Source organism: Lycorma delicatula, chromosome 6, assembly GCF_047948215.1.
Source record: "Lycorma delicatula isolate Av1 chromosome 6, ASM4794821v1, whole genome shotgun sequence".
NCBI classification, from domain to species: domain Eukaryota; kingdom Metazoa; phylum Arthropoda; class Insecta; order Hemiptera; family Fulgoridae; genus Lycorma; species Lycorma delicatula.
Genome location: NC_134460.1, coordinates 26,849,680 through 26,875,041, shown reverse-complemented (window position 1 = coordinate 26,875,041; position 25,362 = coordinate 26,849,680). Strand labels below are relative to the sequence as shown.

Here is a 25,362-nt window from a genome sequence, read left to right as displayed (position 1 = left end):
AACACAAAAAGGTGGGTCTGAAGGTTGCTAGAACATCTTAGTGGCATTAAAGAAGGTAAGGGTGGGAATTCTTGTGAAAGATTATTTAAGTATAAATGTATTAAATGATGCTGATATTGGTGAGCTTAATCACTCTAAGGAATTTTACAGAACTCAGAAAAAACATATTTTTTACTATGAAAGCAAATGTTTTGGGTACTAGAAATCCTGTAACAAACCATTTGCCTGTAGTATCTGTCACTGCTGATAAAATAATCAAACTTTACCATATATATCAGATTATATATCTGACCACATTAATAGATGGTGTTCAGACTTGTATTATTATTGATATATCACCATGTGGCACTTCACATGAGGGTCATGTTCTTGTTAGAAATTCTAATGTGCTATTGAGAATTTTAATATTAAAATAAATGAACAGTTAAACATGACTTTGATGGAAAATATTTTGATCTTGGTGTAGATAAAAAACTGGTCCTGCTTTGTGAAGGGATTGACCATGACTTTTTCTTCCCTATGTGGGATTTAGCACGTAGATTAGAATGTGTTTTAAATGACTTTTCCAATGACAACACTTTTTCTTGGTTTAACAGTCAGACTCAAAGAGTAGGAAATGTAATGATTACAACTGGGGAATTGGCTATGAGGAATTAATTACATTAGCAGATGAACTGCAAGTGAGTTTTTAAACCCTAAATCATTCCAACAAACCCATTTTGTTCAGAGTAAATTGAGAGTTTACAGAACATTTGAAAGAGATTTGAAATTATTTTTCATTGTTTTGCAAAAAAAGCGAACTAAATGCATCCAAAAATGCAAAAACACTGAAGCTAAAAAGTATTCAGTAGAGCTAATAAATACATTCTCTAAACCTGAATTCATTTATCAGCTATTTTGGACAATTGATATTTTAGAATTAGTAACAAAATTTAGTTGCACCACACAAAATGTAAACTTATATATCTGGACAGTTTCTGGTTATTACACTTCAATGAAAAACATACTGAAGAAAATGGAAATTGAAATGAAAATTGCAAAATTAAGCCCAAAGAATTTCCCTTCAAAAACTCAGAAACAATTTCAAAATGGAGAAGCAAGCCTCCTATTATAGAAAATATGAGACAATGTTTTAGTAGCAAGTTCCTAAGAATAGCAGAAGAAACAGATGCAAATACACTTGAATCTTCAGCTACACACTGAGTTAATAAAAGTCGAGGGTGCAACTTGGGTGTTAAAGTTCTTTTTTTACAGCCAAAAATTATGGAGAGCAATCTTGCAAACTTACATTTTTTCAAAAAAATACTTGATTCTTCAGATGAGGTAAAAACCTTTTTTAATTGAGCAAGACAACAGAGTGATCAAAGAACTATTTACCAACACTGAAGTTAATGTTGAAATCTCAGAAATAATTTTCCTCCTTGAAAACTGTTTAAAAATCTGTTGTGAGGCTGAATGTGAATCTGTTGGATCAGTCATTGGCAACCATCTGCACAACCAAAATGTAAAATTTGACATTATTTCAAGAAGTATTAATTCCATGGGATGGTCCTCCCATTCATCATACATCATAACTTTTAAAGAAATCTTTGGACAGACTTTAATGGTGGAAAATACCATTTTACGAGATTTTCCTCAACCAATTGTATAAAAATATTCAAAACATCAAAAGTCATTGACAGTCTCCACAAAGGTAAAGGAAGGCTGCCTTTTCTTAATGACTTGAAATGATAATCTTCACTACACTCATTACAGGCAATTGTCTATAAAGTATTATTCATTTTATCATAATATTAAAACAATTTTTCATTACTGTACCTTTAACAAAATAGTTTTGTTAATTGTTTTAATTTTTTATTAGCCCTGCAATATTTATGTATGTTCTAAAAATAAAACTGGATAAATTTCAGCACCTGAGTTAAATGATGGTAACTCCATCAGATTTCCATTGGATTTACACCTGTTTCCCTCTCAGGTGCTGATTTGTATTCTAATAATTAGCTTAATAAGTAAGTAATCTTTTTTTAACATGTCTTTTAGTTTAAGCCTAACACATTTATTTAATTCCAGTACCCTCTTCAGTGGTCATCTTCCCTTGAAGATATCACAATGTAGCAAATATTAGTGTTTGTTGAGTTGTGATTATTAATGCATTTCTTGTTCATAAGATATTTTTTTTAAATAAATTGTCTGCAACCCATGTATTTTTATTACTTCTCTTTTTATAACTCATCACGTACAATAAATTGGTTGGTAAAATGTAATAAACTAAGAGTTTATTACTAAGGTTACTACCTTAGTAGGTAGTAAGTCTACCTTAGTTTTGGGAAAATTTCTGACCGAAAAAATTGTATTTGGGGGAAATTTCAGGGTCTGAATATTTTCTGCTCCCCTGTCCTCTATACAGGTGTATGTGAGGCAATTATGTTGAATGCCACACCTGTTTGGGCAGGTAGGCTAAAATTTAAAACTTATAGAGACATTCTGTTGAGGGCCCAGCAGCTTTTGCTGTTAACGGTGACAAGTGATTACCGTACAATTTCTCATGAGGTTGTCCTTGTAATTGCTGGTGTACGGCCTATTAATGTTCTTGCACTTGAGCATCAATAATGCTACTTCACAAAGAAGTTGGGTCAACTAAGTTCTGCTAGAATTAGAGAGATTGAGAATGATGGATTTCAATTATGGCAGACTAGGTGGGATGAGACAGCTGATGGGCATTATATGCATGGTCTTTTCCCTGATATGAGTCTGCGGGGCACCTTCTGGGTATCTCCTAACAAGTATATAACTCAGTTTCTTTCAGGCCATGGTGCTTTTAAGGAGAGGTTGGCTTGTTTCGGTCTGGCTGATTTGGGTCTGTGTCTGTGGTGTGCCATATTAGATGATGCTTTTCATGTTTTGTATATCTGTCATCAGTATGATGAAAGATGATTAGAGACAGTGAGGCAGCTCAGGGATATTGGGTCTACTTTAGATTTAAATGTTAACTGGAAAAGCCGGGCCAATTGGGAGAACTTCATGAAATAATTGGTTCTTCAGCAAGTTGTGGAGGGCATGTAGGATGGGGAGTTTGAGTTACCCTGATGGTTAGGGACCGCTTGGGTGTACTCTTGTCACCAAGATATCCACTCCGTTATTTTGTTTTTGTTCGGTTATTTTGTGATGTTATTAATTTTAATTCATTGGTAGGGTATAGCTCAAAATTTAATTATTTTATTTTTACTCAGTTCTGTTGTTTTTTTTTGTGTTTATAGATAGTACATTCTTATACCGATGGAAATGTTATTGGTGCATTTACACTGGTGGCATCCTAACTGAGGCTAAGCTGTTAACAGAGAGATGTTATTAAGTCTGTGGGTTCAGAAGATGACCTCCAGAAAGCCCATCACAACTCTGAATGGAGGGGGATGGTGTGGCAACTAGAATTGTCACATGGTGGGATCTTCCCTTTTGGGGTCAGGAGACCCTAATAAAATCAGGGGATTCTCTTTCCTAGACAGTGTATACAAAATTCTTTCAAGAACCATTCTCAACAGATCTCGAAAAAGAACTAGGCGAATACCAGGGAGGTTTCAGACTCTGAAGGAGCTGTAAATGCCAGATCATGAGTCTCAAGATAATAATGGATTGCAACAGGAAAAGAAACAGAGACATGGTGATTTGTAGATTTCAGAAAAGCTTATGACTGCATCCACGGAGAATTCCTACTAAAAATTCTAAGACACCTCGAACACATACCAAAGTAATAAACATGATAAAACTGACCACAAAATACTAAGTCGAAAGTAAAATTCACAGGCTTTCAGAACCATTTGAGATCAAAACAGGATTACATCCAGGCTCTCACTTGGTTTTTTTCCCTGTTTAGCCTCCGGTAACTACCGTTCAGATAATACTTCAGAGGATGATATGTATAAGTGTAAATGAAGTGTAGTCTTGTACATTCTCAGTTCGACCATTCCTGAGATGTGTGGTTAATTGAAATCCAACCACCAAAGAACACCGGTATCCACGATCTAGTATTCAAATCCGTGTAAAAATAACTGGCTTTACTAGGACTTGAACGCTGGAACTCTCAACTTCCAAATCAGCTGATATGAGAAGACGTGTTCACTACTAGACCATCCTGGTGGGTTATCCAGGCTCTCACTGCTATTATTCAACTGCACTCTAGAAATGATAATGAGGGAATGGCCCAAAAATGCTCCCAAAAGTAAAAATAGGCCGAAAAATCAAAACAAATTGTCATCTTGGTTTTCTGACGACTTGGCACTACTAACAAATGACATCGACAAAGGTTAAATCACAGATATTAGAACTTCAAAACATTGTAAATAAAATTGGCCTCAAAATATCATTCGAAAAGACAGAAATTATGCCCCATAAATCAACACAATCAAAAGAAGTAAACATAAATGGTAATAAAATCAGAATAGTAGCCCAATTTAAATATCTTGGAGAAATAATAACAAATAACCTAAATGAAAAAACCTCAATCCAAATAAGAAGAAACAAACTAGCTAAAGCTCAGAAATTAACCTGTTGCACTTACAATAAAAAATTCCTATCAATAATTGCAAAAATAAGACACAACAACACAGTTATAAAACCAGAAGCCGCTTATGCAGTAGAAACACTCTTCCACCTCAATGAACAACAGACAGACTACACCTCAATCAAAGACAGGCAGACTCCAGAAAACTGAAAGAAGAATAGGAAGAATATGCATCAATAAAAAGTACCAGTAAGACAAGCAGTGGTGGATTGTGCCCAACAAAGAGTTAGAACATATCACTGATGATACCATGCATAAGAGGAGACTAGGATTCTTTGGACATATGAGGATGCAAGATTCAAGACTTATGAAACAGCTAGTACAGTACAATCTCGACTTGAAAAACACCAAGACAGGAAGCAGAAGGATCAGAGATACAAGAGAGGATCTTAAGGAAATCAGCCTTACACCAGAAGACACCAGAGATAAAATGAAATTGAACAAGAAAATCTAGAATAAAAACACTTGTTTCACACTCACAACACAAACATTTTCAACACTAGAAAGACAGTCCCACTGAAGAGACTTGTGTAATGGACTGACTAAAGTGATCCTATGCGGTCATAAAAGATAAAAATAATAATAATATCTAAAGTTTTATGTGTTTATTACCCATTTTACAAATTTATTGTATGTTAAACATAAAAAACATATCTTTACCCCAATTTATTGGTTTTCACCCCAGATTTCTTAAAAACTACTGCAGATTCGGTTCTGGAATATATTTTATTTGATTTCAGGTCAAAAATTCTAAGAAATCACTAATTTTGCCATTTAATTAAGTTTCTAAAAATTACAATATGACTTCATGCTGAAATCCAAGTGAAATATTTCACTAGCTGTAACTTGAAAGCATTTTAAGCATTATATGAACTTTTTCCAATATTTTCACGAGTAGAATGGTGTATGAAAGTCCCTGGAGAATTTCATGATACACTCTGTATGTATATAGCATACATTTATATAATATATATACATATAGTGTTTGAAAATATTTTTTAATACTGTTTCAGTTTCAATCATTAATTTTTCATCTTACTATTAAATACAACTTTGGTTTTTTCACATACATTATTAGTATGCTACTATGATCTTTTTGGCTTTTTATTTTTTTGGTTTATTTTGTAGCTGTGTAACCATTACAAAGTGGATCTCGCTTGTATAAGAATATTTTTTGAATTAAAGGAAAAAGTAAATTAGCACATGTTGAGTTCCCTTTTGTAATAGAAAAATTAGTATTTTTCTAATACTTTTAGCAAGTAATAGATAAGTACAATCTGTATACACATAAATTGTTCAAATTAAAAACAGAAATTATTTTGTTTACAAGATCAGGTACTTTAATTAAGATCAGTAAAAATCTTGAAGTAAAATCATCACAAAAAAGCCTCATCCCAGTAAATGAACCTTTGTAAACATACACAGTACTCTCCACCGGGAATATATATACGAGGTGCGACAATAAAGTAATGAGACGGATTTTTCTTTGCAAGATGTGGCAACCCTGCAGCTTGCGTAGGCAGACCACCTTTGACCTTGGTCTATAAGCTACTTCTAGTCCAAGCGGCACATTGATGCAACTGCTCAGTCGTGAGTTGTGCTGTAATAAGTGAACACGTGTTTGTGTCTCTCGTCACAGAAATGAAACCGCAAAACATTGCGCAACAGTATGCCATTTCTTTTTGCGTTAAATCGGGTGAAAACGCCACGACAACTTACGGTAAGCTTCAGAAGGCTTTTGGAGAGGAGGTTATGTCAAGAGCTCAAGTTTTTCGATGGCATAAAATTTTTAGTGAAGGCAGAACGAATGTTGAAGATGAAGACCGCAGTGGACGACCATCAACCTCACGGACAGATGTCAACTTGACCAGGGTGCATGAAATCGTACGCTCTGATCGAAGATTATCAGTGAAAAGGATTGCAGAAGAACTCAACATCAATTGAGAAACGGTTCGTCTAATATTAACTGAAGATCTTGGTATGAGAAAGATTTGTGCAAAAATGGTCCCCAAAAATCTCACACGACAACAGCGAGAAACACGGAAAAATGTGGTAGCCGATTTGTTAGAGCAAACGGAAATCAATCCATTTGTTGAGCCGTGTTATCACTGGTGATGAAGGTTGGTTTTCTCAATGTGATCCGGAGACAAAACGCCAAAGTTTGCAGTGGTGCTCAAAGGGATCACGCAGACCAACAAAATCTCGCATGTCAAAGTCAAAAGTGAAATGCATGCTTGTGTGCTTCTTCGACTCCAAGAGAATTGTTCATAAAGAGTGGGTGCCTCCTGGACAAACAGTTAACCGATATTTCTACAAAGAAATTTTAGAAAGACTTCGTAAACGAGTTCGTGTCTGTGCCAACATTGCTGATAATTGGATTCTGCATGACGATAATGCGCCATCCCATACTGCTCTGTCAGTACGACGATTTTTAACATCAAAACAAATTTCAGACCTACCACAGCCACCTTATTCACCAGATATCGCTCCGTGCGACTTTTTTCTATTTCCAAGAATCAAAATGGCGGTCAAGGGACACCATTTTCAAACAACACAAGATGTCCAAAAAGCTGTGACCAGGGTCTTGGAGGATATTACAGAAGATGAGTTCCAGAAATGTTACCATCAATGGCAGAAGCACTGGAATAAGTGTGTGCAATCAGAGGGGAACTACTTTGAAGGAGACAACACTAAACATGACTAAAACGGTAAGCAACATTTTTTTTCACATCAGTCTCATTACTTTATTGTTGCACCTCGTGTATATATATATATACATACTCATTAATGTTATTATATATATATATAATAACATTAATGAGTAAATGACTGATAAGTTCATCAACTTCTGTATGAAATTAAATCATATCCAGATTCTGTAGTAAACATGATGATTGCTATAAGAATTTGAATTGAACCGCAATACAGTGTATTACTTAAAAGGAACAGTGGAAGAAAAGTATTTTTCATTAATGCGCCTTCAAGATCTTTCTTATCTTATTCAGATATAGTAATTTTAATACAGACATTCAAATATAGTGTTATAATATGTCTAATGGAATGAATCAATGAACATAAGAACATTTAACTTTATCCACTAGGTGTAGCTGTGTCAGGAGGGTTTTGCATAACCAGTCCAAAGTCTTGTTAACATAATAATATCCTTTGTCTTAAATTCAGGGAAATCTATATGGAGTTGGTTGGATAGATGTATACTATTGCCCTTTTGATTAAAGTATAATCTTTACATTGTTTTAAATTATAATGGTGTGAAAAAGCTTTTTCATGTTATATGGTACTTAAATGGGTTAAGTTACATTGTAATGATATCCTCTTTGTCTGCTTTGATATTGTCATTGCTTTCAATGTGATGGAAAATAAATTGGAAGGAGTATACTTTAATTTTATTGGAGTTGAGTAAATACATTTTTGTAATTATTAATTCTTAGAAATTACTTTTGTTAAATTAAGAAATAGACAAGTTTTTGGTTTCTGTACATATAAAATATTACGTTCTGGAACTGCCTGGTATAATGTATGTAACATGGTGATGTGAGAATACCGAACTTAATTTCAGGGAAGACAGAAACTAATAAACTTATTTTAGAAAGCAGTCCCCATCCAATAATTGCTGTTTTACGGAAGTTGTGTATTTATATGTTTATGTTCTATTACATGCAGAAAATATAACTGTTATTATATAGAATTAATGTTTGTTTACTTGATGTTTCACATACAAATCCTACAATGCTTTAAAATTAGTAAACAACATAGATAGTGGATTTTCTAGTGTAGAGTGGATTGGCACTATTGATGATTCTATTTACTATAAGTCTTACTAACATTTCTGTAAAGCCAGAAAGCATTTATTTGTTCAAATGGAATGAGTGGTCATAAGTGTATTTAAAATATTTAGAAAAAAAAAGCTGGGTGTGCAAAGTTTTCTTTCATATATTTTTGGTTACAAATTGACTATGAAGAGAAAGAAGTCACCAATTATTCACTTTTGAGTGCTATTACATGACATCTAACTTATGAAACACTAATAACTCTATTGGTCTGAAACAAACTATTTTTTTAGTTTGGTAACTAACAAACTATTGGTATCTTACTGGGAACTTTTACAGTGTTAAAAAAATGACTGTTAGGTATCCATTCAAAATGAGATGACTTTCATTACAGATTATTTTGAGTTCTGATAGATGTTTAGACTAGTTAATTTTTTTATCTATAGGTATTCCCAATATTTTATTGTAATTCACTAACATCCAGAAGGATAGAGTATGGAAATCAAGACTTAGGTTTTCTATTGAAGTTCATAATTTTTTTTGGAGAAAAGTGATTTGGAAACAAATAAAACAGAAATGGAATAATTGAACAATTCTTTAGTTGATAAACTGCATTATGTATGGGCTTTTGATTAGTGTATACAAGACTTCAAATTATGTAAACTTCAAATTGAAGAAAAGTGGAAGGAAACATTTAATATGGATGAAAGAGGGAGAACGAGAATATATGTTAGTCCATAGAGAACTAACACTGAGTATGAAGATTTGCACCTGATAAACAGTACATGTAATATTTAGTTGTGAACTGCATCAATGCATGATATTAATTAGTACTTCAAGAATAAACATTTTTTAAGTAAGTGTAGTATGCAAAAACTCTCAATTTTTTAATATCTAGGAAAGCAGCACAGATATAATTATGTTTAATGAAACTGCTGAAAATTTAAAATGTGATACTCAACCCATCTTTATCTTTTCAAAATTTTGGTTTTGAAGATAGAAGAATGGTATGATTCTCTAGCCACAGTATGAAAATATTTTTATAATCTTTTAGTTGAAACTAATGCAGATATTACACTGCCCATAAATAATAACATAATCTGCTTTGATGAGATATAATACATGTTGAAAGAGGACTGGAGTGACTGCTGCAGTTGGTTTTGTAGATGATAAATTTTGCTTCTGCTATAGTCTAGCAAGCATTTTCAAGAGCTTCAAAATAAAGCGGGTTCACATTTACCAGGTTAATGTGAACCTGGTTATTTGGGTTCACATTTTTATTAAACTATGGGTCTCTGCAAAGCCATTTATTGAGAACAATTGTTCATTACAAGTTTGGTATGACAGAACAATTTTGGTGAAAAATTATTGACGAAGACTTGTTTACTTAATATGAAAGTAAAAATTAACTGGATTGTTGTATTGGTGAGAGATTTAATTTAATTATGAGAACATTCTTCTAAAGTCTCTAAATTACAAATATGAATGCTACATAAGTGGAAGACATTCATTTTTCGATGTGCGGCCATTTAATGTAACTTTTTTGCGAGTTTTTAACCCACCGAGTTGGTCTAGTGGTGAACTCATCATCGCAAATCAGTTTTTTGGAAGTCGAGGGTTCTATGGTTCTACAACCAGGGGAGGGTTGTAAGTCCTACAAAAGGTATTACTTTTATGCGGATTTGAATACTAGGTCGTGGATACCGGGTGTTCTTTGGTGGTTGGGTTATCAATTAACCACACATTTCAGGAATGGTCGACCTGAGACCAGGTGTTGAAAACTACACTTCATTTATGTTCATACATATCATTCTCATTCATCATCTTTAGTAATACTACTTGACGGTGGTTCCGGGGCTAAACAATAAGAAGTGTAAATTTTTGTGGGTAAAGTGGCTTTCACTTCATGCATTGATAGCTAGGAAGCAGCACTGAAGCTCCATGTGTGTTTTGTCAATGTGGTCTGCTGTAGGTTGTGAATTGTTCTGTGAGATTTTATTATTAAACTGGAATGCACTGCAATTTTATGTCATTAAGTAATATTAACATTAATTTTAAACTACATTTCTTTTTCCAGTTTTTTTTTTAATATCTGTTGTTTTATAGTAACGAAATACGTTATCGTTAAACGTAACCTCCGGTCTGGAATTCAATGTTGAGCCTGTTATTGCCTATTGTTTGATTATTAACTGTTATTTAAAAAAAAAAAACTTTCTCTGTATTTGAAAACAATGAATTAGTTTTCCGGTCTAAGGTTGAGAGCACGTAGATTATAATAAATTAGTTAATAATTGTTTTAAAACATTACTCGTAGTAGGGCTACAGGTGTGCAGCACTGTAAGTACATAGTTATTCTTGATTTAGATAATATTATATACGTCAATTACTTCGTCTATTTGTTTTAATAATTTTTGTTATGAGATTGATGATTGTGAAGCAGAATTTGATCCGCCGTATGTTGAAAATCCTGTCAGTCTGTTCCCTACAAAAAGTTTGGTTTAATCTTACAGATGTGATGTAATTCCGAATTAATGTGATGTCAATCTTATGAATTTAATAAAACCAATAAATCTTTTGTGATTTTAATGAGCTTTGCATCATTATTCAAACTCCACTCTAGATTAATAATTACTGCTGTACCTTTTTATTTTTATTACCCATAAAGTGTTTTTAGATTTAGTTTTCGTTCCACTTGTTATTACAGTATTGTACTTTTAAATTATGTTTTTATCCTTGAAATAAATTTGATTCACATCATTAGATCTATTGTTATACTGATCTCTTTGCTAAAAAAAATTAGATAAAAAGATTAGTCTACATGCACAGTTTTGACATTTTGACACTACATTTTGTTGAATATTATTCACATATTATACTGTTTTTAGTTTATCTCTCCTAAATAAAGTAAAGAATAAATTATTTACATTATTCCCCTGTCTATCAGCTTTCTAACAAAATGAAACCATCAGATAAGAAGTGATAAGCCATTTTGTTTGTAGAATTAAAAATGTACATTTGTAACAAAACTTAATCTGTTTTATAGAAATGCCAGAAGTTTTTTAATCTGTAAGAGAAAAGTGTTTGTTATATTGCATCTAAAAATTTTAGAATTTCTGTCCCAGCAAATTTCAGAATCTAAAGGGTTCCTCTCGCACTGTATTTAAATCATATAAAATCTCATTGCAAATGTATGTGAATCTTGGATGTGGTAATGGCATTATCCAAAACTTTCCCTTTTTTGATTTGCCAAAATCACTTTGGCTGCTGCTACAAGAATTACTAGCAAGTAATTCTCTTAGTAGACAGCAGTCTGCTCACCTTTTACAGTTTAGCTGAATTTGTTTACTATTTAATGTCCACTGCTCTAAATTAGCATTCTACACATTTCTCTAGCAGAATACTGTATGGTAGGGCCATAAAGAAATGTTGCTTTTACCAAATAGCCTTTGGGTCAATCCATTTGAAGTGTCCCAAAAAGATATAAGCTGGTTGCTTGACCAATTCAAAAAAAACATTGAAACTTACCCACTTGTTTCCTACACATCTCAGGACCTTAAAACTGTTTTTTATTTAAGCAGTTTACCTGTGGCGGCCATTTTTGTAACTGTGTGCACAGTTATTTTTGTGAATGTAAGGGCTTACAGAAAAAATCATAACTAAAAAACTATTGGTCTTGAAGGATGAAACAAAACCCAATTTAATCATATTTTCTTAAGGTTAAAGGTTGGGCCATTGGTTTATTTACGTATCTCTCTTCTTTTTATGAGAAAATTACCAATAATGTAGAACATGAAAAACTGAAATTTCACTTGTGGTAATATTTTCAAGAGGCAGGGATGGCATACACAGTTTGAATTATTTTTTTATATGTAGGTATATGTTAGTAGTTTTACCATAAATAATATTAATGGTGATATACTTACCCCTAAATTTTTGAAAACTAATTTTTTTTAAAATTCAAATAACTCTTGATGGAGATGATGATAAAAAATCTCAAATTTGCAAAACTTGCAGTGTTTTTGTAGATGTTTATGGCAAATAAAAAATTTTCTTGTTTATTGTACTAATAAAAAAGTTATAATCACTCAAAAATCACGAAAAACCTGTTAAAAGCGATACCATTTTGGCTCCTAAAAAAATTCTTCAAGGAAGTTTCTTGTCTTCTTTGCACTTAACATTTTTTTATTTTTCGTCCCTTTGTTGAAGTTGATGTTTTCAATATTTTTAAAATAATTTTTATTTTAAATTATTAATGATAGATCATAATTTAATGAACTTAATCAATACCAGTAACCTAATACAATTTTGATTCAAAAACGCTTGTAAAACTTACCCAAACTGAGATTTCAGTGAGTAGCCTACACCTTTTTTCAAGAACAAATTTTTATTTTTATATTGGTTTATCTCTGTAAACACTATCAAAGAAAAAATAAACTGTAGCAAAATTTTAATTATTCTTCAATGAAATAACTGTTTTTGTAGCAATAAAATGGTCTTCATAGTCTTGGAGTCTGAAGTAAAGAAACATCTTACAATGCCCTCTGACACAGGAACGTACCTGTGGTAGCTTCAACTATAATACCAACAACTCTTTCACAGCAGTAAAAACAGTTTTTTAGAGTTTCTGAAATCTTAGCTATCTCATCTGATTTAATCAAAAGATACTTGATGTTTTTCAGCTTGTGATCACTAAATTAATACATTTCATCAATATTTAGTATCTGACTGTTTATGGCCTTTGTAGGCTTGCCTTTGCCACTTCATATTTTGTTGTTCCTCCAACACAGTCACAGGGTTTTCCCATGGGATGATCCAAAGAAGTGCCATTCAGTTTCAAGGTTGAAGTCTTTTTGTGACTGCACAAATAAGCAAAATTCTTTTTATTTTTATACTGACTTGAAGCACCATCAGTAAAATAGATGAGTTTTTAATGTTTTGATGTGCTTCCTTGATATAGTTGTTAAAAGTTTTTTAAAGCAATAAAATGTTGCTGTATTGTGCTTCAAGTGATCATTTAAATAAAATACAGACACTTTTGTGCTGTAATGCGTCATTTTCCTTGAAATAGGACACAAAGGCTGAACTCTGGCTTGGCTGTTGACCCAATGGAAGCTTTGTTTCTCATCTTGAACAAGAAATGAGAAGTTGTCTGCAAAGTCTGCCAACACCAAAGATTCTCTTCACCTAATTTTTTCTTCCTGAAAAACAGCCTGAGATTTTGACATGAAATGGTGAGTTTTCAGCTTTTCCAATTTTTCCATTAATGATTTGAAAAACTTATCTTTGGTCTGAAGAGCAGTAATCATCTCTGCCCTATCAGCTGTTACTCATTGTTTGTACATTATTGTATCTGGCTACACATCGTACTCTAGTAAACGTTGAGCATGTTAAACACTACCTGATTACCTGGACATTTGATGCCCACATTCATCATATAGCTGTAGTTATCCTTGTCACAAACAAAGATGTCTACTAAGTCCTTGTAATCAACATTTAGTTTGGGACCATCAATCATGCATTTGATATTCTTGTGTTGGAGGGCAGACAAACTGTATGAGTCCCGGATGCACCAGCCAAGATACATAATTTTGGATGAAATTCGCAGAACTTTGATCTTCCAATTTCTTCCTCAGGGTTTTCGCTTTTAAAGGAGACATACAATTCATTTAAGTTTGTCAAAACAAGGTGCTTTTGCTTATGCACTTTGACACCGTCAAAACATGTGTTAACATAATCCTTTTTACCAGGACACAGCCTGCTATTATTGTCATCTTCATAAAATAACTTTTTTAATTGTGTTGTTACTAATTCCTGTTTTATATCTTTTACCTAACTTCGGTAGAATGCCATGCTCATTAATTAATACTGTAGTAAGTCTAACCAAATGCTCAGGCATATGGAACTGATATTTTAGATCTGGTCCAAAACTGAGGAGGTAAACTGATAATTTTAACCTTATCTTCTTAGAAGCAAGAACACATTTTAGTTTTAAAATAGGAACATCATATTCATGTGAACAATATTGAGCTGGATTTTCATTTTCAGAAATGTTTCAGTCAAAACACAAATTCAAGATACTTTTTTAATTTTTCAGATACCTTATTTGTTTTAAATTTTAATGCTGATGGTCTTTGGTCCGTGCTTAATCGTTTCAATTTTGATGGAGGTGATACATCCAAGTTACAAGCAGAATCCAATTGTCCAATATTGCGATGAAGAGCACATCACAATATCTCTCTTGGTCTTCACTTTCATATAGTTCTTTTTTCTGCTGAAAAAAATACTTTTGAAACAGTTAACACAAAGAGAATTTCTAGGAATTAAATTTAAATTTGGAAAAATTTCTTTAAGAGCTTGCTCTAAGTTTTTTAACTGTTTTTTTCATAGTTCTCAAAGGGTCACAACATAACTGTCCATACAGGTGATTGAATTTTGACAAAAACCTTTTTCATGATATTTTCAAACATTAGTGACATCTGAATTAACACGTAAAAAAATAAGTTGTTGGTTTTCATCACTAAATTCACAAATTTTAATGAGTCTTTTGGTACTGTAACATACACTGTTTTATGACACTCTTCATTCACATTAATTACTACGGAACATTGTTCTTCCATTGTTTTATATGAAATTACTTGAAAATAATGTAAAAATTTAACAGATTTTAAAATTTGCAAATATAAATAAATTAAGTAAAATTTATTTATTTAATAAACACTTGGAAACACAGGATGAAATTTAAGATGCTCGATAAAGATGTTAAAGATCGATGCTGAATAAAGATCACTGACTAATGTCAGACTGACCAGTCTGTAACTGCAAAGCTAAATAAATGATGCAACAAGCATAAATGAGCATGTTGCAACATAAATTTTCCTGACGACTGAAAATGACTTCATGCGTCTGTTATAACATGAACACTATAGTTGAATGGTTCAAACAAGTCTATTTCAACTATAGTAATAAGTATAAAACTATTAAAGTGCCAAGAAGACAAGAAACCTCCTTGGAGGACTTATTTAGTGACTCAAAATGGTATCGTTTTTATCAGGTTTTTCATGATTTTTGAGAGGGTATAACTTTTTTATTAGTACAAAACACAAGAAACTTTTTTATTTGCCATAAACATCTACAAAAACACTGCAAGTTGTGCAAATTTGAAATTTTTAGCACCAGCTACATCAGAGTTATTTGAATTTAAAAAAAAAAATAGTTATAAAAATTCATAAAAATTTAGGGGTAAGTATATCACTATTAATGTTATTTATGGTAAAACTACTAACATATACCTACATATAAAAAATAATTCAACTGTATGCCATCCCTGCCTCTTAAAAAAAATTACATAAAGTGAAATTTCACAGTTTCTCATGTTCTACTTTATGTAATTTTCTCATACAAAGAAGAGAGATAGGTATATAAATCAATGGACCAACCTTTAATTTTAAGAAAATATGATTAAATTGCTTTTTGTTTCATCCTTCCAGGACGAATAGTTTTTTAGTTATGATTTTTTCCGTAAACCCTTACAATCACAAAAAACGGTGTGCACACCGTTACAAAAATGGCCGCCACAGGTAAACAGCTTAAATAAAAAATGGTTTTAAGATCCTGAGACATGTAAGAAACAAGTGGGTAAGTTTCAATTTTTTTTGAATTGGTCAAGTTACAAACTTATATTTTTTTGGAACACTTCAAATGAATTGACCCTTTTGCTATTCAGCAGGTTTTGGTAAAAATGTAAACTGAGCTTAAAGATTATTCAAATCAGCAGTTAATAGATGATAATGATTTCATTATGAAGTATAATGAAATGTATTCTTAGCCCAATAAGGATTTAGTTCATTGAATAGCATTAAAAAATGTGATATCACTAAAATTATTAAATATTAATTTTTACCTTTTCAAAATTCTACACTTTTTTTATAAGATCTTCCAGAACTTAACTAATAGCACTTTCTTTTGTGGGGTAACTGAGATAATACTCTTGTTGATGGTGTCTGTTTTAAAAAAAAGGTTAGGTAATTTAATAAGCAAATTAATCAAGACATTTGATGTTTTTGTAAAACTTTGTGTTTATGTATTGAATTTATGAAGACATTAAATTTAACAAAAACGTTATATTAAACATACACAGAATAAATTATTATATATATACTTTTTATTTGTGAATTGTTGTAAGAAGACATTAACAGCAACTTTCTGATAGTTACACTTTAGAAGGTAACTAATTAGCTGCAAAAATTCTTATGGGAGAAAGAGTTCCAATATCTTGAACATTAGTTCTTTAATATTGAATAATTTTTTAATAGATGATTTAATTGTGAAGAAAATTTATTTTTTGATATTCAAGTCATGAATTGAAAAATATTTTTAATTCAGTAAGAAAGTTACAATTATTACAAAATCTTTTTATCTTTAGCTTTAATCTTGTGGTGATCGAAACTAGGTTTTAATAGTTCAACAAAATCTTCTTTCTTTTTTAGTTGATTGTGAAATATTTGAAGAGGAATTCAAATTTACATGTCAAATCAAATGTTATTATGATGAACATGAAGTAAAGCAATTTTTTTTTTTTTTTTTTTTTTAAATTACTGATTATAATGTAATGATTGTAGTTATTTTTGTTCTTAAAAATTTGAGTGTAGTTTAATTTTTTTTTTTTTTTTTTTTTTTAATTGGTGTACTGTAATGACATTTATAATATGTAATAACACAGCATTAAAATAAACAAACAGATCTTTTGTTTATTATAATTAGTATGGATCAGTTGTAATTATCAGGTTACAATCTTTTAATGTTTATGCTAATTTTCATGTATATGCTATTTTTACTTTGATGGCTATTGTATTGTAATGTAGGCAAATATCATAATGGGTATTTTAGTGTATAGGCATTTATAATATGTGTATAATATGTAGTAACACAGCATTAAAATAAACAAACAGATCTTTTGTTTATTATAATTAGTATGGATCAGTTGTAATTATCAGGTTACAATCTTTTAATGTTTATGCTAATTTTCATGTATATGCTATTTTTACATTGATGGCTATTGTATTGTAATGTAGGCAAATATCATAATGGGTATTTTAGTGTATAGGCATTTTGTTGGTGTTTTGAGGACCCCTTAGCCCAGAAATATTATTAAAAAAAACACTTGTTATATTATTATGTACAGGTGTATTTATGTTTTTCTGGTATCTGTCTGTTTTGTTTGATATCGTTGGAATGCTTGAGCATGTGTTCATGCATATTGGGCATTGGAACCATTAAATTTTAATTAAAAAATGATGTACTACTCTTTGACTACTATCTTCATCATTATACCTGATGGTGATACCAGCCGAGGTATCTTCACTATGATACCTCAGCTGGTATCATCATCTTCATCACCTTGTGTTCTGCCTGGCTGCAGGTCCCTTATGCCATTGCTGTCTCTATCCATTTTTGTTCCAAGCCTTCTCCTTTGTTCCATTGTCTTCCAATCTTCATTTCATCTATAACAAAGTTTTGACGTACTAACTTCCTATATGCAATCGGTCCTTTTTTTCTTTTCCTGGAGATATGAATGTGAAGTTATCTCTAGAACATGTAACAGAAGATGCCAACATCATAGTATAATTCATGAATTATCACTAGGATCTATAATAAAGTGGTTTTCTGTTGCCTTTGTATTCTAATAATATTGATTTAATGAAAAAGTTCCTCCAATTTTGGAGGCAGTTCCTTATTCCCAGGTTAATAGGTCCTGTAATCACCAGTGCTCATCCACCATCTCAGGAGGCTATTGGCACTTATTTGTAACAGTAGAGGGGGAATTGCTTATACTGGAAGTAATGGACATTACTGTAATGGTGGCTTATAATATATAATGTGGCTGTAATCACAAAAATTAGATAGTGAAATATGAATTCTTTGTCAGATTTCCTTGTTATCAATCACGTGAAAATGCAAAGTCATATGAAAATGATGCTGATGAATTAGTTTCAGTGATTTCACATACTGAAGGGGCACAGCACTTAAAATATCTTTGAAAGACCTAAGCAACTTACAGTGACCATGCTCTGTGATGTAAATGTTAGAAGCATTGGAGAAACATGGCGGCTAATTCATGAACATCTGCTCTTTGTTGAAGAATTTACTAGTTACTTTTATAAGTGCTAATTATTTATTTTAAGATTGGTGCAGATTGTTATTAAATTTTCTTTATGGATTTAAACTTTTGTTGATGGTGTATTACACAATTTATGTAAAATGATTATGGTGTATGTTAGTACAAAAATATGCGAAATGAATATATTTAAACGTAAATTTAACAAGGCTGAAAAATCTGTCATTACCATATTTTACTTTAATAGTTTAATATATATAGCTACATTTTAGCTAGTTAGCAAATTCAATTACAGGTGTTGAAAAATAAAGCACAATTTCCGTTAACACATTGGTGTTAACTGAATTTGTTGTGTTAAACTGAGTTGGTGTGAAGGACATAAAAAAAAGTTGTTTTTTTATGTCCTTTCTGATTATTGTAATTTTAAATTACTGAGACTTTATTTTGTTCACCTGTTTGGATAAACACATTATTTTCAGGTTTTCTACATATATCATTTTTTATTAATTATCGTTATTAGTAAATAAATAAATAAATAGGTACAAAGGTTATATAATTAATTTTAGTAATAGAAGTCCAAAATTAAGATTTTAATAATAATCTTCAAAATCAACTATTTTATTATTTATTTTCCTAATGTGTACATTGCAATCTGTTCAATTAGTGAACAATAAGCAACCTCCCATGGCCCAATGAGATGAGAATGATATGTATAACATGTAAATGCGGTGTAATCTTGTATAGACTCAGGCTGACCATTCCTGAGGTGTGTGGTTAATTGAATCCCAGCCATCAAATTACACCAGTATCCAATGTCTAGTATTCAAATCCGCTAAAAGCAGCTAGCTTTTACTATGATTCAAACCTCAGAACTTTTGACTGTGAAAATTAGCTATTTAACAACTGATCTGCAATGATGAGTTAAACCACTGGGCCAGCCTAGTGGGCTTTTAGAAACACGTACTTTGAAACAGAAATAGTACAGTTTTTATATATCATTGTATTAACAATTTAATTATAATGACATGAATCATCTTTCATTCAGTAAATATAGTGCATTTATAAAAGATTTTCCTGATTTGAATCGTTTATATTTAATTTTTATCAACAAAGATAGGTAAACCTAATTTCACTGAAATGCTTATTAAAATATAACAGTTTTATAATAATACCATATGATTTTAATAAACTGTAATATGTCCACTGTTATTGGTATAGAAGCATCCACATGTTATTCACATTATCCATTATTATCAAACATATGTGGGGTAACTGCACACTTTCCCAGTGTGTCAGTTTCTATTACTCTGTCACATGTGATGCATAAATAATATCTAAAAAAAATTCATTAGAGATATGTCTGGTGACCTTGGAAGTCAAGAAATTGACCATTCTCTGGAAATTTAATGGTTTGAAAATGCCTAAAAGCATGTTTGTATTAATTGAGTTTTTTTTTTGTTTTGTAGAAGATCCAGTTATATTATAAAATTGAGTACACCTCAAATTGATTTTAGGATTATCTTAAATGTACCGCTTTATTAAAAGTGGAATTTTGTGGCTCAAGAAACATCTATTAAAAATAAAAATATTCTTATTTTTGTATTTATTAGTTAATATGTCTACTGATTGTATCCCAAGTAACATTTAGATTTTTTGTAAAAATATTATTAATTATTAGTATAGCAGTATGCATAGTGTATTGTTGCACTAATAAACTTAATTCATTCATGTAAAACTGAAGAAAAGCAAAATATTTGAAAAATAAAGTAGAATTTATTGTTATAAAATAAGAATTTATTATATATTCAGGATAGTCATTTATCGAGAGCGTATGTCATTATGTATTGCTTACCTAGGAAGGTTATCCTTCAAAGAATATACTAATTACAATTTTTTATATGTTAAATTTATTTTTCTATCAGAAATTTTGGCTCTGAGATTTATTTTGTTGCAGATGAAGCGAACATTTGATCAAATAGTAGACGATGCATCTAATGATGAGAGTCTTTTAAAAAAGGACTCAAAACTAACTCCAAAATTAAATCCTGAAGGAAAAATATTACTTACAGAAGTTTTAAATCAACCATCAGATGTGGTAATTTGCTTATAGTGTTAAAAGTTTCATTTGTAATGTTGTTTTATTACGGTTTTATTTGTTCTTTAAACTGGGTTATAAGATCCCTGTTTTTACTATAAAATAACATTCATTTTATTCTTTTGATGAAGTAATAATATTTTCTTAATTTTGGGTAAAATCAATATATATATTTATAATGACCGTTTATTTTTACACATGAATAATGCATTTTTAATATTCGCATTTTATGGAGTTCTTTATTCTTTAAATATGTGGATTGGTTTTAATACTCCTCGTGTGAGTTGTGATGAAAAAATTACAAGTTGAAAATAATAACCTGCTTAGAATCGTGGTGTAAATCTACTGGATTCATGTTTTTGCTATAAAAAATGAAGTGCATTTGTTTTCCCTAGTTGAGGGAGCATGTTGACCCTCAACTGTATTTACATGGTGGATCAGTTGAGGCATTCATGCAGGTTAGATTTTTAGGGATGTGGTTAGACCAACTACTAATGTGGGTAACACATTTGAAAGAGCTGATGGTAAAATGTGTAAAATTGTTAGACTTGCTGAGAGTTATATCTAATACTCATTGGGGAGCCAATCGTATATGCATGTTGTGCTTCTACCAAGCTCTGGTCCGTTCCTGCTTATACTATGGCTGCATAGCGTATTTGTCATCCCGGGCCACTGCTCTAAAGACGTTCAATATAGTCCATCATTCATTCATCCGTCTTGCCACAGGTACTGTTTACTCAAGCTCCATGGTAAGTCTGCAGGTGGACAATGGTGAGCCATCTTTTTGGATTAGATGGAAGCAAATGATATGCTCCATGTGGTCTGGATTAAAGCACAACCTACTTATCCAAACTTCGATGCAATATTCTCATATAAACATGGTGATCGATACCAGAGACAGCTGAGATCTACTGCTCAGCAAGGTATCAGAGCTCAATGCCTTTTCTCAGCTCTAAATATACAATTATTTCCTGTCTTTACTGTACTGCATGTTATTACCCCCCTTGGCGGTCTTTCATTAATTATTGTTTTAATCTTTGCCAGTATAATAAAAAGGACATAAATTTGGTTATTTTGTGAAACAAATTTTATAATATTATAAATAGCCTTAATCCTGATGTTACAGTTTATGACTCTGAAAACATTAATTTTGTGGGCTGTGCTTTTGTGATTTGCAACAGAACATACATGTTTGGCCTCCCCAGCATAACAAGTATTTTTGTTGCCAAGTTGTTTGCTATTACTAAGGCCTTAAATATAATTAGCCCAAAAATTTGACATGTTCTTGTTTGCTCTGATTCCATGAGTGCCTTACATGCAATTAGTGACTGTACTCCAGACACCCTGTTGTCTGTGAGATTCAGTGTGTTATTTTGCAAATGACTAGTCGTAATTCAACTGTGAGCTTCTGCTGGATTCCAAGCCATATTGGAATTTCAGGCAATGACCCTGATAATGTGGCAAAAGAGGCTTGTTTCCAGCCTCTTGACCAATCGCATTGTTTCGAATGATCTTGTCTGTTCTGTGAAGTGGTGGTTCATGATGAGTGATAAAGTGAATGGGATGCTACTATCAACAACAAATTTCTTCCAATTAAGCACACTGTGTCACCGTGGAGCTCATGCACAAATAATCAACAGGAGGAGGTTATTATTTGCCATTTGTGAATAGGCACACCAGGCTCACTTATGGATATCCGATGATGCAAACAGATGCACCCCTTTCTGGTCGCTGTGACTGCCTACTGACAGTGCACCACATCTTGTGGACTTTATCTGTTGTGCGGCATTGTTTTGTGAATTTAAACTAGTAGCTAACATGTGAACTATTCTAGGGGATAATGAAAAAGTTATCTGAGGTTATGGGCCAACCGTTTATATTAAAAAATTTGCATTACTGTAGGGTGTTGCAGCTATTTATGCCATTTGCCGTAAAGTAGGTGGTATATTTATTACTCTAATTGAGATTTGTTGTATAATATATCTTTGTGTGTTTATTTCAATTTTAGCATGCTCTACAGGTTTTTTTTTAAGATGTAATTTTACGTTGCTGTTTTTTTTTTGTTAATTTTTAATTGTATGTTTTTAACATTTAATTATTTACAGCAAATATATATTATGTTCGGGTGATGATAATGCGAAAGCATTGTTTGTCCTGGAAAAGCCAATCTCCAGATCGTGGAATGGTCTCATTTTAAATTAATGTGGATTTGCTGCAGATCAAAGTATGATACATTTATGAATTCATTTGCCATGATCAATGTCATCTTAAGTCATTTGTCATCTTGAGTGATGAAGGTGTAAATAATGAAAAAATGAACTATTTATGTACAAGTACAATTTTAAATTAATGAGAAAAAACAGATAGTAGAGTAGCTAAGATGTTTGTCTTTAGAAAACAAAAGAGTAGTAATAAATTGATAAATTGGCATAAATTTTAATTTTACTTATTCTTTTAGGAATCACTAAGTCTAAAGTACAATTGATTCACCATAAAACAATAAGTTGTGGCGAAATGTAAAACTAATTGTTGCTTAATTTCAGTGTTTATATAATGTTTAACCGTTGTGAACTTCCAGTTTATTAAACATAATTTCAGTCATTAAAATTTTATCTGTATTTCAATCTTTCATTTTTTTCAGATTCCTACTCCCTGACATTTTCCATATTTGGAAATATCTGATTATCGGTAGTAGTTTGTCATATTGTACTTACGTTTGTCAGTTTCTGAAATAAATGTAATGTTAAACTTTGAACTTAAAGCTTTCATAGCAACAACATAGTTTTGTTGTAGCTGAAATGAAATATTCTTTCTAGATTATAAAAATCAAAAATTCAAATTTAATGTTAAAATTAGTAATGAAAATGCAATGATTATACAGATTTTTTTTTTAATCTGTTTCTTTTTCTTTTTTTGTACACAACTCTTTGGGAGTCATGACCTCCAAGAAAAGGATTTCCAATTATTTCTGTCCAAAGCTTGTGTTCTCCAGATTCTTATCTCAGCCTTTCTAGTATCAAGATCCATCGCAGCTATCTGATATGTAGTCTATTTCTTTATGCACCCCATCAAAGTTTTCATTAATGCTTATATTGAAGGCATGGATAACAAGATCTGTTCTTTTAGCATCTCACTCTTATGTCACTGTGTCTGTGTGCCTATATAAGTTATGGAATTCTTTATTGTGTCATTCATCACCTTTAATCCCATCAATATACATCTTACAATTTTTTTTCAACAATAGTGTGCAGATAGATTGTTTATAATCTTTTGTCATTAACAATGATTCCATAGAGAATGGGAACAATTAATTTTCTTTATCAAGTATGTTTTGTGGTAGTGGTTGAAAGATTTTTTAATAGCTTAAAAAAGCCAAAACAACATTATTTGCCATTGTAATTCTTTGTTTTTTTTTTGACTGTTGAATTTGTGTAATTAACAGAGAACTCCATTTATAAAAATTCCTTCACAATCTCAAATTTCTTGTCCTGTAGTATTACATTTTGTTAAATGTTCTTTGCGTGTAATTCTAAATTTGATACAACCATGATTTTAGTCTTACTTTCATTTGTACGAGTTCCCTTGTAGCTGTGGAATTTTTAATAATAAGTGTATGACAGTAGAGTTTTAATTATCCATATAATTAGAATGTACAAGTAAATTGGTACTTTACAAGCTTCTGCTTGTGTTCATAAGTTTTATTATTCAGTGAATTACTATAATGAGAAGACCCTTTCAGGAGAGTAGAATGTTTGCCTACACTTGACTTGTTAACTAGTATTACTAAAAATTTTCTGTTAAGTTAACACATCTTAGACAAGATTAAGGTCAAGTGCTCTTGTTTCATCCTTTTTTGTATAGAAGTAGGATTTGCAGTTGCGAATCTTTTTCTTGGGACTTACATGACATCACAACCCCAAAACAGCACTTATTAACCAGTCTTTATGTGTTTTCAGTAGCTTCAAAGGATTTCACTCTGATACAGATGTGATGTGGAATCATTGGTTGTAGTCGGGTGCATACTGTTTTACCCAGGATTACCTTTCTTGTATACACTGTACATTATTTCATTTACTGAATTAATTTTATTTTTCCTAGGTTTTGCCTCAAGATAAAGCCTCTGCAACATCACAGATTAGTAAAGAAAAGGATGCTCATCAATTAGTATCATTACAATCTGGGATAACATACGTACCACCTCCTGTTTCAACTACAGAAACTGGACCTGTACCAACAATACAGTGAGTATTGTTCTGTTTTGTGAAATTTTATTGTAAATTTTTCTTTTAATTTAATACTTCTAGTAAAACAATTTTAATTAGGCTTATGTGAGAGTTGGACAAAGTTTTTAAAATCTTTTTCTTAAAACTAAACATTAAACTAGCAGTATTTTTGTATTGACAGTCCTGTTTATTGAATTTTACAGGGTTTTTTTTTTAAATCTCCTGCTTTTTAGTTAGTTTTCGTTGCTTTACATGTAAATATAAGTTAGTAAATTTATGTATAATTTTAAACTTAGTTCCTTGAATTGATTATAACTACAGTGATAAATCTTGCCTTTGAGAATTGAAAAAAAACTTTTTTTTTGAATCAAATTGAAAATTTATTACTATGTAATAGAAAAAGTGAACTACATTTTATAGAGCATATTTTCATCGTTACTTATAACATTTCAGGATACTTGAGCTCATAAGAAATAAATTATAATTATAGAAGAGTTCTTTGGTAGCACGTTAGAAGACCAACCCAAAATTTATGTTTTTTATTTTTTATTTTTTGATGGGATTACTGTGTTGCATGTATAATT

At 31.4% G+C, this 25,362-nt stretch overlaps 1 protein-coding gene across 1 annotated transcript in view; it reads left to right on the top strand.

Moving 5' to 3' along the window:
* Positions 1-10,259: 10,259 nt before the first annotated feature.
* Trf (TATA-box binding protein-related factor) overlaps positions 10,260-25,362 on the top strand; it is a 33,515-nt gene continuing 18,412 nt past the window's right edge. The window contains exons 1-3 of the mRNA XM_075369466.1: positions 10,260-10,683; positions 20,415-20,555; positions 24,654-24,796. Coding sequence (XP_075225581.1) covers positions 20,415-20,555; positions 24,654-24,796 — 284 coding nt within the window. The 5' untranslated portion in view covers positions 10,260-10,683. The remainder of the gene's footprint in view (positions 10,684-20,414; positions 20,556-24,653; positions 24,797-25,362) is intronic.